The sequence below is a fragment of the Achroia grisella genome, unplaced genomic scaffold, assembly GCF_030625045.1.
Source record: "Achroia grisella isolate CSIRO2021 unplaced genomic scaffold, CSIRO_AGI_Agris_v1 utg512, whole genome shotgun sequence".
In the NCBI taxonomy this organism is placed as follows: domain Eukaryota; kingdom Metazoa; phylum Arthropoda; class Insecta; order Lepidoptera; family Pyralidae; genus Achroia; species Achroia grisella.
In genome coordinates, this window is record NW_026712906.1 from 1,144,305 (window position 1) to 1,159,563 (window position 15,259).

At 32.7% G+C, this 15,259-nt stretch overlaps 1 protein-coding gene across 2 annotated transcripts; it reads left to right on the plus strand.

The window, feature by feature from the left end:
• The first annotated feature begins 4,693 nt into the window (after window positions 1-4,693).
• On the plus strand, window positions 4,694-10,437 carry LOC131846757 (uncharacterized). Of its 2 annotated transcripts, XM_059196147.1 has the most exons (5): window positions 4,694-4,864; window positions 6,033-6,731; window positions 6,822-6,902; window positions 9,373-9,538; window positions 10,274-10,437. In XM_059196147.1, the coding sequence occupies exons 2-5, from the start codon at window positions 6,090-6,092 to the stop codon at window positions 10,435-10,437; spliced, it is 1,053 nt and encodes a 350-aa protein (XP_059052130.1). In that variant the 5' UTR covers window positions 4,694-4,864; window positions 6,033-6,089. The 2 variants fall into 2 exon arrangements, with proteins under 2 accessions (XP_059052130.1, XP_059052129.1); XM_059196146.1 differs by lacking the exon at window positions 4,694-4,864 and having other exon boundaries at window positions 5,821-6,731.
• The last annotated feature ends 4,822 nt before the right edge of the window (window positions 10,438-15,259 follow it).

Sequence of the window (15,259 nt, forward strand, 5' to 3'; positions counted from 1 at the left end):
TTTTATTTAGAGACTAGCTTTCAGCTGGTGGCTTCGCCCGCGTGAACATGGGATATATAGATTATCGCACATTTAAAGATCCGTGTACAGTATTGGGACGTTATATATAAACCTTCCTCTTGAGTCTATCTATTCTGTCTATTAAATAATAACGAATCAAAATCTGCGTAGTTTTTTTAAGATCAAAACATACATAGATCTATTACATGTGTAGAAGAAATTTTAACTTTAAAATGGTATTGGCAGATCATTTGGAATCATCGGTATTCTTGGTATATGAGCTAGTTGCCCAGCTAACGTACCGGTTATAATGGTCTACAATTAAATTGTCTTTCAATTCTTTAGTAAGCAACATATCCAATGGGACGCCATTGCACATGTTCGGCGGGCTTAAATTTCATGATTGGATCATGCTTTTGAGAATTCCTTCCTCAAGTTTGCGCAGTTAGTGTAGGAAATCACTATCTGTGCTTCCATAAAAATGGACTCTCACATTTGTCAGTAGTTTTAAACTTTCAATTAAAGTCCATAAGGGAGACGAAGTTAAGACTCTCTGTGTCAACAGAGAGTCTTTCAGAAATCTCCAGCAAAAGTATAAAAGTAATCCCGCCAATGAGAGCAGAGGTGTTTCTAAGGTCTTTTAAGGTTCTGTCCAAAGTCTCTATAGCTCATGGTGATTTCATTCCATATAAGCAATGAGGCGTCTTGTAATAATCTATAAAAAGTTTTGATATTAACACGTAATTATTTATCAAGAATCAAGAATCGGCCAACCAAGAACGAGAAGCTGCAATATCAGCCAATCATGCGGCGACGTCAATGATGCAGGAACAGCAATGATAGCAGTTGAAGCTTTTTTTATACAACTTAGAATGGCAAACAAGCTGACGGCCCCCCATGCATTGCCATTCCTGAGAATGTGAGGTTTTATTCCTGAGGTGTTATTCCCCTGTACCCTGTAAATTCACTGCCATATATATACACAGATAGTCTATATAGATAGATATACATATACACAGATAGTATACCCTGAGAAAGGTCATAGACTACTTTACAGTGCGAAAAAGGGTTGTAAGTGATTGAAAGCGGAGATGAAAGGTTGTATAAAAGTATCGTCATTGTTTAAGTGAAACAATGAAACTTTTTTTGGGTTATAATCTAAATATATTTCCTTTATTTGTTAAATTTCATTATACCACGTTGACGAAGTCGCGGCCACACCTAATATACATATAAGGATGGGAACTTTAAATCGAAACAAAGGCATGAAAACACAACTATTATATATAAATAAAATAATTATTTGCCTAAGTTTAATATTTAGAACAAGTGAATATGGCAATAATGCATCCGACTCTTATAATAAATTATTTTATTTTTATTTTTATTTATACTCTTTATTGCACCAATTACAGAACAAAAAAAAAAAAAACAATTAAAATGGAAAATATACACTGATACAAAAGGCGGTCTTATCGCTAAGCAATCTCTTCCAGACTATCTTCCTTTGGGTGGATAGAGAAATAAAAATAAGAACAGGGTAGGTGGCGCACGTAATAAACAAAAATAAATATATATGACTCAAATATACATAAATATAAACATACACACACATTAATACATATATACATACACATACATATACTTAATAGTGCACATACATTCGGAAAGAAGAGATATATAAGAGACACACATACATTTGGAGAGAAGAGATAAGGAGAATAATAAGAAATTAATTAAAGAGATATAAAATGGGATTTGACAGAGGCTTTAAAGCTGGCAAGCGATTGAATGCTCCGAATGCTAGAGGGCAGTGAGTTCCACAACCTAACGGCCTGGACAGAAAAGGATTTAGAATAGAAGGAAGTGGAATGAGAGGGAAATCTTAGACGGAGATAGTTAACATTACGCGAGGAGTGGCTGTTGTTCTCACTGAGAAATGTGAAACAGTCTTTTAGGTAATAAGGAGTAACTGGGTTAAAAAGAATGCTGTAAAGGAGTGATAGGATGTGTAAGTTGCGACGAAGACGGATAGGGAGCCACTTGAGTTGAGTACGATACTGGGAGATGTGATCATATTTGCGCAGACCAAATATGAAGCGAATACATAAATTTTGAAGTCGCTCAAGTTTATTTAATTGCTCTTCAGTGAGATCCAAGTAGCAGCAGTCAGCATAATCGAGGATAGGAAGGAGTAAGGAATGAGCAAGTGCAATTTTGGTATCAAAAGGGAGAAAGTTACGCAACCTGTTCAAGCCACCAGCAGCTGCAAACATTTTCCTACTAACCTCAGAGACTTGATGAGACCAAGACAACGTACGATCAAATACAATACCAAGATTTTTAACAGATTTCCTATATTCAATTAGAACCCCGTCGAAGACTACAGGCGGAAGGTCATTCCAAGAAATTTGAGAAATATATCTGGGGCTACCTATAATAATGGCTTGTGTCTTCGAAGGGTTCACAACAAGGCCGTATGACTCACTCCAAACAGATAAACGCCTAAGATCGTCATTGATAGTGAATATGGCTTGAGTTAAATCTACCAGACCAGCCTGAGTGTAGATTTGGAGATCGTCTGCATAGAGATGGTAGGAAGACTGAAGTTTTGAAGTGATTGAGCTAATAAACAATGCAAATAAAAGGGGAGATAAGACACCACCCTGAGGTACGCCAGCTGACGTAAGGCACCACGAAGACAGAGCGTCATCGATGCGAATACGCTGCCGACGCCCCAACAGGTAACTACGAAACCAGTCAATAGCCGTTGGAGATATGTTGAGAGAGGATAATAGGCCTAATAAGATGTCAAAATCCACAGTATTAAATGCGTTACTGAAATCAAGTAAAGTGAGAACAGTAAGCTGAGAGTTCTCCATGCCAAGACGAATATCGTCAGTTATTTTCACAAGAGCGGTAGTCGTACTGTGACCGGGGCGGAAACCAGATTGTAAAGGATTTAGGAGACTATGTCTGGTTAGGAATGAATTAAGCCTTAGTTGAACCAAACGTTCTAAGGCTTTGGATAGGAAAGGGAGTATGGAAATAGGACGATAATCGGCGAATGAGGTAGGAATATTTTTTTTGGGAAGAGGAATAATGAAAGCATCTTTCCAATTGGAGGGAAAGACGCCAGAGGACAAAGACTTATTGAAGAGTAAAGTAATGGAGGGCAAAAGGATATCAAGAATAGGCAAGATCATATTACGACTAACGCTGTCGCTACCTACAGCATTTGAAGAAATTGAAAGCAAACTTTTCTCAACATCACAATCGGTCAATTGATCAAAGAAAAAAGGAGAGCAGTCAGGGGTGGATAAGAAGGAAAGATTACGTAGTGTATTAGATTTTACAGTAATATCTATAGCAGGAGAAGAACAGAAATGTTGGTTGAGACATTCGATATCCATAGTAACAGGGTTATCATTACTTTTTTTCCCAACCCCTAGTGACTTGAGAAATTTCCAGACTTTAGCTGGATCACCGTTTTCAACGGATTTGTGAATGTGGCGTCTTTGGGCTTCTCTACACATCCTATTACAGAGATTCCTGGCGCTGATATAATCATTCCGACATCTGTCCGGGTCTGACCTAAATTTGGACTTAGCTTTATTCTTTTTCAGTATCATAGTCTTGATCTCATCTGTAAGCCAGGGTGCAGGCAAATGCTTAACCCTGACAGGGCGGACAGGAGCATGTTTATTGTAAAGATCTGTAATTAATTTATTAAATCGTTCAACTTGATCGTTTACGTCAGATAGAGTACCAAGAGTAGACCAACTACATTTTGAGGCGTCTTTGCGCAAACAGTCCATAATTATCTTGTATTTATTAATAAATAAATTTAATTAATATATAATAAGAATTAATTAGTACATTTATATTATAGTAATTTCATCTTCCTGTCCTATTATTTGTTATTTGTTACTCATATTACTTAAGGTTTTGGCTTTTAGTTATACAATCGGCCAGCATCCTGACTTCAACCCTCTAGGAATAATATAAAAAAAAAAAAGATGGTCATTATTAGCACTTTGATAATTAATATAAATCACGTTATTTAAAAAAATCCAATAAATAGTTTATGTTACTCAGTTAAGTAAAAACATATCACATTATTAATTAAAATATTACAAGGATCAAAATGGTTCATACTAAATCCACACCGATTGCGCTACACGTTTATTTGCGTCTGTGTGCGTGTACTACTGTGTGTGTGCGTAAATCCATACGATTAAACCTAAAGTTGAGCGGCATCATTTTGTAATAGTCCTCTTAATTTACATCGTAACGGAAATATACGGAAATTTCACTATCCACCAACGAACAGAGTCGCTATATTCACCGTCCCCCACGTTATCTTAAAAATTGTAAGACTGAATATCTGAATGGTACAGTTCTTTTAGATTTTTATTTAAAATTGAATGTAATTTTTTTTAGGTTCTGGCTTATTTTAAGAACAAAAAAATCGAACTGATTCTAATAAAATTTGTAACAAATTGTAATAAGATTCTGTTTTGTTAGGTACAATACATACATATAATACAATACAATACCTACTTTAAAAAGATCATAAAAAAGTACTAAGTACATTTAATTTTAATGTCTGAAAATAAATAAGGTGATTTATGACATTTTTAACTGTTTACTACACTGACTATGTTTAAAAAACCTGTTGACATGTCTAAAATCCATGGTTTTCACGCGTCTGGTGCTGTTTTCCTAGAGTTTGCTATCAGGATACGAACTGATCGGAGATTAAGATTCGGATATGAGAAAAAAATGAGGTTTATATTAGCCATTTCAGTACCGCAAGTACTTACAACAGGAATTTTCTACAATACCAAGCAAGTTTATAAATGTTAGAGGGTGTGCATACGGTTACTTACCTATATTTACAGCAACTTCTACTGATAATACAAATTATAGATATAATTAAACAATCTACCCTACAATATATACCTACCTATCTAAATTAAACTAGTCCTTAAACATAGTAAAATTAAATTAAAAGAAATCCAAAAACACTCCTATTATCTGTGTTAATATTTTGTTTACAAAACTTGTAAAAATTTATTTAGTTCTTTTTTTGAACCTGGGAATTACTAAGTTTGATATTTTTTAAATTCAACTACCGCCCACACAGAGCCACGCTCGCTCCGCACGTGTCTCTACAAGAGTAGATCATAGCAGGAGCGAGCCACCAAAACGACCGCGATGCTTAACGGCCGGAACTGGCCCCATCTGGGCCCATTGTCCCAGCCTGCGCCGCCCCCCTTCGTCGGACTATCGGCCGACATAGTAGCAATTTCCCAAAGGAACTAGTACTATCCCGCCTAGGGCATACCAGAACCAAACCATTGCTCGGCTACCGTTCCCCGCGGACGTATCCCCGTATGTTCCAGCAATTGGGAGGCTTCCCCATGGAAGCCTCCCAATTGCTGGAACATACGACGAGGTTGCCCGACTCACACCCCTGTCTAGTACCCCTAATACAACCTCTACTTAAACTAAACGGTGGTGTGAGTTGTCCTAAGGTATATTTAAGGTATATTAGTTGAAAATTGTACGTACCTACATAGAAGCAAAATATTTTAATGATAGTAGAACTAGTGAGAAGTAGTAATAAAAGTTTATGATATAGCTTACTACACACTAAATAGTAATTAATTATTACTAATAATTGGAACACTTAAATTATTATCGTTCGTGAGTGTAGCAGTTCAAATTGCCATGTATAATTAATTAGTCATTCGCTAGGTAGGTGGTAATGTACACATCCATAAACATTACAGCCGTAAATTGTCTGATGCCTTCAGTTATAAATGAACTGTAACCCTATGTGGTCTTCTGTAAAATTGAATGTCCGGAGAAATCAAATACGTGACGTCATGATATCGAAAAAAGTCGACAATGCAGAATACGCATATCATGTATTAGCTCCTTTAAATACTTTACTAAAGATATTTTCTTTAAATTGTAACTTGGGTTTCAAAACATCGTTTGATAATTTTTGTATTTTATTTAAGTATGCGCTAACAGCAACAGTTTTGGGTGTAATAAATTTTTTCACTCTGTATTATAAAATGACAAATGTATACATTCAACTTAATGCCTCAATTAAATTTACTGACTTGGTGCAAGTGGTTTTCGATTATTTTCAATATCTAGTTGATTTGTACAACGTGTACAAATATGGAAGACAAGTGAGCGTCGAATATTATAAACAATATAGTAACATTGATAAGATTCTTGGTGTCACATACTATCCAGCAATTAGGGAGAACATAGTGAAAAGTATCGTTTTCTTCCTAATCACCTGGTTTGTTATATCAGCGTGTGACTTCGTTGCATGGGTTCTTAGCTTCGGGTGGATAACGCCTATAATGTATTCTGTTTCCTACATTTTTCTTTTCATCAAAATATTGACCACATTGGACCTGTCTGCGCAAGCTATGCAAATTGAATGCCGCTTGCGAAGTATTTGTGATCTACTTCAGCATTATTATTATTTGCTTGAACCATTACCGGGTTCAACGACTGATTTATTAAATAACGAAAATTGGTTTTATTCGGATGCGTGTTCGCGAGTCACTAAATTATTATCAAAGAAGAATGTAATAAAAAAGCCGTCGTGTAGTAGCGATCATGAAGTAAAATGGCTGTGTAGATGTTATGTAATGCTCATGGAACAGTCAAACTTTATTAATAGTATGTTTGGGATTAGGGTAAGTCATTTACAGTTAATTGAAATACATATATAACATCGTACTTAAGCCAGTAACTTACTACCTAATAATAAACATTTTTTATTTCAGTTTTTACTGAATAGTCTGAGTTTACTTATTGACATGATAAGATTTATGAATCTAACTGTCAGGATGTTAATTGGATCACAGGTAAGTGACGACGTTATCAGTTTTATTAAAAAATTTGAAAGATATATTCTTATTTATAATAGCGTATTTTTATTCTTATTAGAAAATCTGAAATAGATACAGACGTAAGAGAATTTATATTAATTTATAAACTTCGTATCTATCAAATTAATATAATATACCCTCGATGGTTTAACCGTATATCAATAAATTGTAATAAAAAAATACATTTTTACATTAGCCAGAATATACAAAAACAAACATTTCACACGTAGTTATGTTTAAATTGAATGACCTTACATTGTAACCAATCAATTAACATGAAACTAGGCCCAAGAGAGTCAACACAAGTGTTAAGTATGAATGTGTAATTAAGATTTAAAAATAATTTATTATAATCTTGATAATATTAATGGTAAGAAAATATTACATAATATATATACATTATATAACAATAAAAAATTAATTCAGATTTCGCGACATGTCAAAACATATGTAGGTAGGTATCTATCTACACATATAAATAAAATTGGAGTGTCTGTTTGTAATATTGAAATAATAGATTTTTAGGCTATGAATATAAATACGGTACATACACTAAAATAACATTTTTTACAATTTTTGTCTGTCTGTCTGTTTGTTCTGGCTAATCTCTGAAATGACTGGACGGATTTTGACGGGACTTTTAGTGGCAGGTAGCTGATATAATAAGGAGTAACTTAGGTTACTTTCATTTTAGAAAAATACTTATATTCCAAACGGACGAAGCCGCGGGTACAGCTAGTATATGACATAAAAATAAACTACTTAATTGGAATTGAAAACATCTTCGCCTTGGAAATAAGGCGTTAGTGTGTTGGGGCTATTTTGTTAGTGAGTATATAGAATTAAAAAAAAGTGGAACAGAATGCTCGACGTTATACAGTTATTGTTTCTAATGATGGAAATTATTTAGCAGAAGGCAATTATTATGTAGTCAAGAATACCAATAAAATTGCCTTTTGTACTAAACTATAGGTAATCATTTTCTTTGATTAATTATTCCAGAATAGTTTTGTAGGTTTTAGAAACTTAATTGTAGGTCATAGCTATACCTACTTACAAATAAAAATACGTAATTGTACATATAAACTAATGACGTGCATGACCAACCCCTTGTTTCGATACCAATTTTAAAATTAGAACGAAAACATTAATTTGGAATTCACCTATAAAGAATAAGGTGTATTCTGTTTGAGAAAACAATATCAAGTTAGGTGAATTGTATTTAGATATAGCTATGTAATATTATATTATCTGTGATATAGCTATATTTTTTTATGTAGTTAGTTTGGCAGACAAATTGATGGCCTGCTTGTGGGTAACTGGCACCACGGATGCCCGACGAAGCTTATCACGTGACGACCATTATAACATTCAAAAGGATAACGTCTTGCATCCGTACCTTGTAATTTTACTGGCATACAACTAAATTTGATTTTCAATCAAAACACATTTTGCAAATTCATCTATTTGGCGGCTGAAATTGGTGAGACGGACTAAGGTTCCCTCGCATTTGCCAAGTCTAGTAAAATATGCTTTGGCAATCTCAACATTTGTCAAGTTTAATAATAATAATAATGAATGATTGAAATACAGTTAGGTACATACACAATTATGTATAAAGATAATAATAAAAAAAGAACAATATAATGGCCCTACAAGAACCTAAAATAGAAATGTTTAGGGCGAGTCCGTATTACCGATCCATTGTAATATATAATAAAATGCCGGAAACCATAAAACAAGAAGATAACATTAATTTATTTAAAAAAAGGCTTAAAGAACTACTGACCGACAAAGCTTACTATACAGTAAAATAATTTTTAACAGACGTACTATAGGAGCTAAGTGGACACTACAACAGATCTAAATTTTAAATTTCATTATGGGAATGAGTCATCTACGAAATTGCCATACTCTTTAAACAGAGTACATGTGTATTGTTAATTTATCATATGTAAATTTATGTATATGCATGTGCAATTATAAATAAATATAAAAAAATAATAATATATAAACAAGTAACAATGAGCGGCCATATCGCTAAAAAGCGATTTCTTCCAGGCAACCTTTGCATAAAGAGAAGCGATTAGATGTATGTCTGGTAGAGGTGTAATGATGGTAACAATGTTGGAAGAAATGTTATTAATTATATTAATAACATTTCTTGCAACACATACACATATATTACAACGTATACATATAACTTAATACAATATAATATTATAAACTTACAGATACATACATAATATAAGAATATATAATAATGATTATTTATATATTTACCAAAATTGTTTCAAATGTTCACAATAGCATTGATTCTTGCATTGGGCTGGGCCTGTCCTGTAGGAACCAGAATACGAATTACCTATACATTATACCTATAGATATAATAACATAATAATAAACAACAAAAATTACCTATATAGAAATACCATTCTGTTTCCAGCATACCACCTATGACTCCGGTTATTTACCAGCGGTGTTCAGCTTACTGCGTCTATTGATGTGTATTGCTATATTGGTACACTTAGTACACAACTGTGAGAAGGTCTATCGACAAACCGACAATATTCTTAATATTGCTGACCATCTCCTTCTTAATAGGCAACCAGGCAAGTCAATATTTTGTGTTACAAAAATCTTCAAAATTAACATCCTTATTATGCGACCAAAATCTGAGATCACAGGAAAAAATACTATATTTACTGCATAAATGTATATTTTTCTCCTTGGGTTAAAAACCTAGTTACCATTGAACAAGCACTACAGAATTCGTCCTTTTTTATCCTCTAAAATATTTTGTAATAAATAAATTGCTAAAGTTACATACTGCATTGCATATAATTTGCTTTGTTACTTAGCTGTCTGAAATCACCGCAATACACCATAATACCTCTCGACACCAAAGACTTATGCTTAGGTGTGTACACTGTCTTACTACACTCATTTCCACATAGGTACGTAACTTGCCTAACAGTTACCGAGATTCTTGACTATTTCGTCAAATCTCAAATAATAATAATCCTCAATAATTCACATTTTAAATTAAGCAGACTTTCTATTACGGATTAAAATCCTTAAATACATACATACCTACATATGCCTCTATCGTAGTATGTAAAAAACAACACCTAGATCAATGCAAACAATAAATCTCATGAATATAAATGTTTATAAGGTGCCAGGAATAGATAGGACTAATACCAATTCTTATTATATTACATACATATGAAACGTGTTATTTCCAAAGGTTTGGTTTAGCTTGCAATTTTCTCTTTTATACTTAATATTTATATAGGACCATATACATTTCATAGACTAATTAAAACTATTCATTTTCTTCACAGATGACAAGTTACGTGAAGCGGTGACCGAACTTCGGGACCTTATACGATCGCGGCCCATCTCTTTCAACATGGCTAATTTCTTTAGCTTAAACTACTCTATGCTTTTATCTGTTGCTTCGGTAGTAGTAACATACACAATCATATTGTTACAAACTACGAATTAAAATATTACCATTAAACTTAGTGCTTCACTTCAATAACAAACCATAGTATAAGTACATTAAAATTATATAAGTAAGTGCAATAATTAACTTACTTCGCTAGTAAAATGAACATCAAACATGTGAATACCTACGTCTTCTTAAATTTTAGTTATGAGATTGGTACCACAGAAATGTATTATCTACTAACAGCGCGCAGTTGTACCCGCGCGCAATTTGTAGCCTATGTATTATTCTGATGTCTCCCTATACATGTGTAGGGCATCAGAATAATACATAGGCTACATAAGTTCCATCGAAATTTTTTTTCCATGAAAAAGTAACAAATATCCATCCATCCATCTGTCCATCCATGCTCACTAACTATCGCGTTTATAATATCAGTAAGATTGAGTATACTTTTTCTTTCTTGGTTACTTCCAAATTCACGTGAGTATTAAGAAAGTTGATGTTAATAGCTTAGTTAAAAGTTAATTAGCTGGTGGTGTTGTCGCTATTGGGGAATTAATGAATAATATGGGTCAATAAGCTCATAATGACCGCGGCCGCGTGTTAATATGGTATAGTTAATAATGGTTCCGTTGATATGGTTGCTAACCACGAGATCATCTTTAATCATCTCCCCCGTAGGTCCTTTATATTTCCTAATGCTAATAATCTTTTACCCCATGATGAACCTGGATAGATACATAGAGTAAGTAGTAAAGAGTATACCAAGCTGAGAATCAGTATAAATGTACTCATAAAATAGAACAAATTGCAAGAATAAACTGCTGTCTTTGCAAAAATTCGTCTTCGCGGGCTCCTCGGTCTCTCTATTTCAAACGCCTAATTACTAAGACTTTTTTTGTAAACTGTATTTCGGTTGAATTGCGAGATAAAGCAAGGGAATGACAAAATAGAGAGATAGAACGCACGAGTAGTATCACGGATGTCCAATTGGTTTTTATTAACATACTTTATTAGTAATGTACCTATTAATATAATCATAAATAATAAAAATATATAAACAATTCAATAACATGATATCCATAAATAAAGAATGTATAATAATAAATAAATAGAATAAATAAAGAAATAGAAAATTCTAATTGATTTAGTATTCATGAAACTGTATAATTTTCCAAAGAAGTAAAGTCGTGTGATCAATTTATTGTAAAAGTTCAATATCAAATTAAATTTACTTCTGTTTAATTTCGTGGTAAAATTGTTTCAGTTTCATGAGTTTTCGTGATGTATGTGTATAGAGGTCGACAGTTAAAATACAGGTAGGTAATTTAATTATAGACTAATACGTGTGGACTTGGATGGTAGAGCCATAAAATAGATTAATAACAGTAAAAATATGTCAACACCACCCAGCCATATAATCAACGCTATTGCCCTATAATGACGTGTAAATATTTGATTAGAGTCAGAGAATTTTTTTTAATATAAAAATATAATAGACAACACTAATCAAGTCCATGATCACACGCTGGTAGCCGTCCTTGGCTGTAAAAAGGGCCGTATTGACTGAAATTATTTCAGTAGCTAGCTGTAGCCCGCGCCAATGCTGTCACCGTGGTTTACACCCTATGTTACTCATTTATAATCTAGCTTCCTACACATAAAGACTTAAAAAAATACTCTAGAATTTTTTTAGTTTATCCATTCACATTCATTATAGACAAAGAAAAATACAGGATAAAAAATTCTTTGATCTGTACACAGATTTCTAGGTGGATTTTCTCTATCTCACCTATTTTAGAAGCTAATCAATTTCGTAAGATGTTTTTCTGTTGAACATGATAGATATATGCGAAGATATTCCAGTCTGGTTCTTCAGAATGGAAAAGTTTGTAACACTTTACTGTATGTAAAAGTATGAGGGTTACCAAAAGCCTCACATGTTTACGTGATGTCTGTGGTACTGTTCATGTATAGTACATATAAGCTCGTATAGGCTGCCACTAACCATTGTGTCAGCTTGATAGTTATTCCTGTTATTATAAAAAAAACTATAGATTATTTTAAAGTCCTATAAACAAAACGTTATTAGTTTTTCTATGTACATAATGATTTAATAGTCTCGAATTCATCAAATCTCTCTTGCAATTCAACGCGGAATTCCAGTCGGGTACAAGACGGGTGGATTGTCAAATTATTGTGATTCAATTGGTTATTTATTAATATTAAAAAAAATACTTAATTATAAATGACATGTCAAATTTAATATCATATTTTAAAAAACCGTATATTTTCCACTGAAGTATATCAATTCCTGTCACATACATAATAAATTATTCAGTATAAAAACTTCTATTTCCAATAGCTAATAATATTTCTACGTACCATCCGTCTATTATTATGGTGTTTTAATACAATGTTGATAATTTGAGTACCCTTCAACCATACAATTATATTATATCTCTTTCTACTACTTAAATTCTTTTATAACATTTACCTTCATGCATTTGAGACTGTTTAAATGTTACAGATGTAGATTTTTGGAACTATGTATGAGAATTTTATGAACTTACCCTCTACTTTCGCGACGTAGTAAGAAGTTATAAAAGTATAATTTATACTATATATATATTATATTATACCACAGATAAAATAATGCTACATATGTACTTACTAATGTATTATATAAGAGGGGGTGCCAGTAACGGGTATTACCATTACTGGCACCCCCTCCTATATAATACATAATTACCACACTAGTCAGTGTATTAATTTCTCGTGAAAAATGATGATCTAATAAACCTAACTTCATTCCCATACTATTGCCTAATGCTCCATTTTATATTCGTATATACTTACTATAAGAAATAGTAAACTAAAAAATATACCTATAAAAACTGACGCCTTTGATGTATTAAAAATATTTTTGTTTATAAATATGTTAACATGCATCGATACTAGGGATATATATAACTCCTTGACTTTCCATTAAATTATCCTTAATCCTTGAGTGGACATCAATAATTAATTTAATTTAATTTATAAATGGAATTGAAGTAGAAGCCTACTACTATAACACAACTTAGACCTAATAGGACATCAGCTAGATTCTTCCGTTTATATATTTTTTATTCTATGCCTGTATATTGTTACGTAATTTTATTTTATGACAATCACAGTTTCAACAAAAATGGTGTAACATTTAGTTATTGAACTATTGTAGAGTTGGGGCATGATAGGACGGTATCTTATCATGCGACACCATAGACCGGTAGTAGAGTAGGACCCCAATTGCCATGGATTAAGACTGGATAAGATGAGAAATGATGGAGAGAGAAAAAGAGTGGTATATGGTAGGTATATATATACATGTAATTGCTATTGGCGAATATTATTAATTGGCATAGGACAATTCAATGTGATCTGCAACATGTAAAATTACACCGTAAATCTTCCTAGAATAAATAAAATAAAATAGTAATATATATATCATACCTAACATATATCATACCTAGTATGTATTATTATATATCATACCTAAGTAGGAGAGTAGTATAACCATTACAAGTATTTTTCACACAAATGTTAATCTTATTAATTAGCTATTGGCAGTTGTCAACGCCGAAAACTTATTTCGCTCGATATATTTGAATCCAACGTGGCAGGCGGCTAGCCTAGAGATAGTTGAATCACGGATTCATTTAGTTTATTAGAGAGTCAGTCTGAAAAATAAAGTAATTATTAAAGATTGGAACTCATGACCTTTCAGACTAAATAGGTAGGTACACCACTAGGCTACTACGCTACCAAAAAATTACAACTAATATAAATTCTGAGATTCTTTAGAGAAGAAATATTGTTTGTGACATCATTTTAAAATACTTAGATATTACCTACCACTTTTATTTAACATAATTGAATGTTTAATCATACACAGACGTTACGACGACCAAGTTTAATAACTATTTATTGTAGGTACCTGTTTATGTATTTAGTTACTATTCCTTGACAAGAAATATCTAATCTCTTAAAATAAAATGTATCTACTTGTTTTCTCAGAGATTAGGTATATAAAAATTAAACACGGATCACATGAGTGATTTTCAGTGCATTACAATTATTATGTAATATAATAATAAGGAAATATTCACTATTAATAATAATAACATATACCACGCCTTTTATCCCAGATGGGGTAGTCAGAGGAAATATCAACAGTTGACGTCGTCATGGTGAACGGAACACTTGACAAGCCCACATTTCGATCAGTAGATTTAAATCCAACGTAGTAGAAAAGTAGGGGTTTTCTATCACCAGTGAGTAAATCACAAATTTCAATTGACATAGAATGATTTTTTGTTTTCACTAGATTCGAACTCACGACTATTCATTTTAAGCTGCGATGGTGAACGCTTTACCATTTTGTCTCATAATAATTTTTTTTTCGGGGTTCGAACCTCGGCTCTGGCCATCGTAATTTCAAACCCCATTTGATTTGAAGGGGGTTTGAATCAAAGTTTCTGGCCGCGTCTGTTGGTATGTTCGCGATAATCTTAAAAACTACTGAATTGATTTTAATCCCGTTTTTTATGTATCAACATAGTGATTCTTGAAAAAGTGTATTCGTTATAGATTCGTGTTATTTTTTTTTTATTATTTTCAGTATATTTTAATTTTTTTCTTATGGAGTGTCAACTTATAAATTTAACTGGAAACAATGAGTAGGACCACAGGCAGAGTCGAAAACAATAGCCAATATACTAGTAATATTATAAACGTATATGTTTGTATTAATAGTTATATATTTGTTATTCAAACAGAGTTAAACGTCTGGTCGTCCTTATATTATATTTTGTACACAAATGTTGTAGTTAGA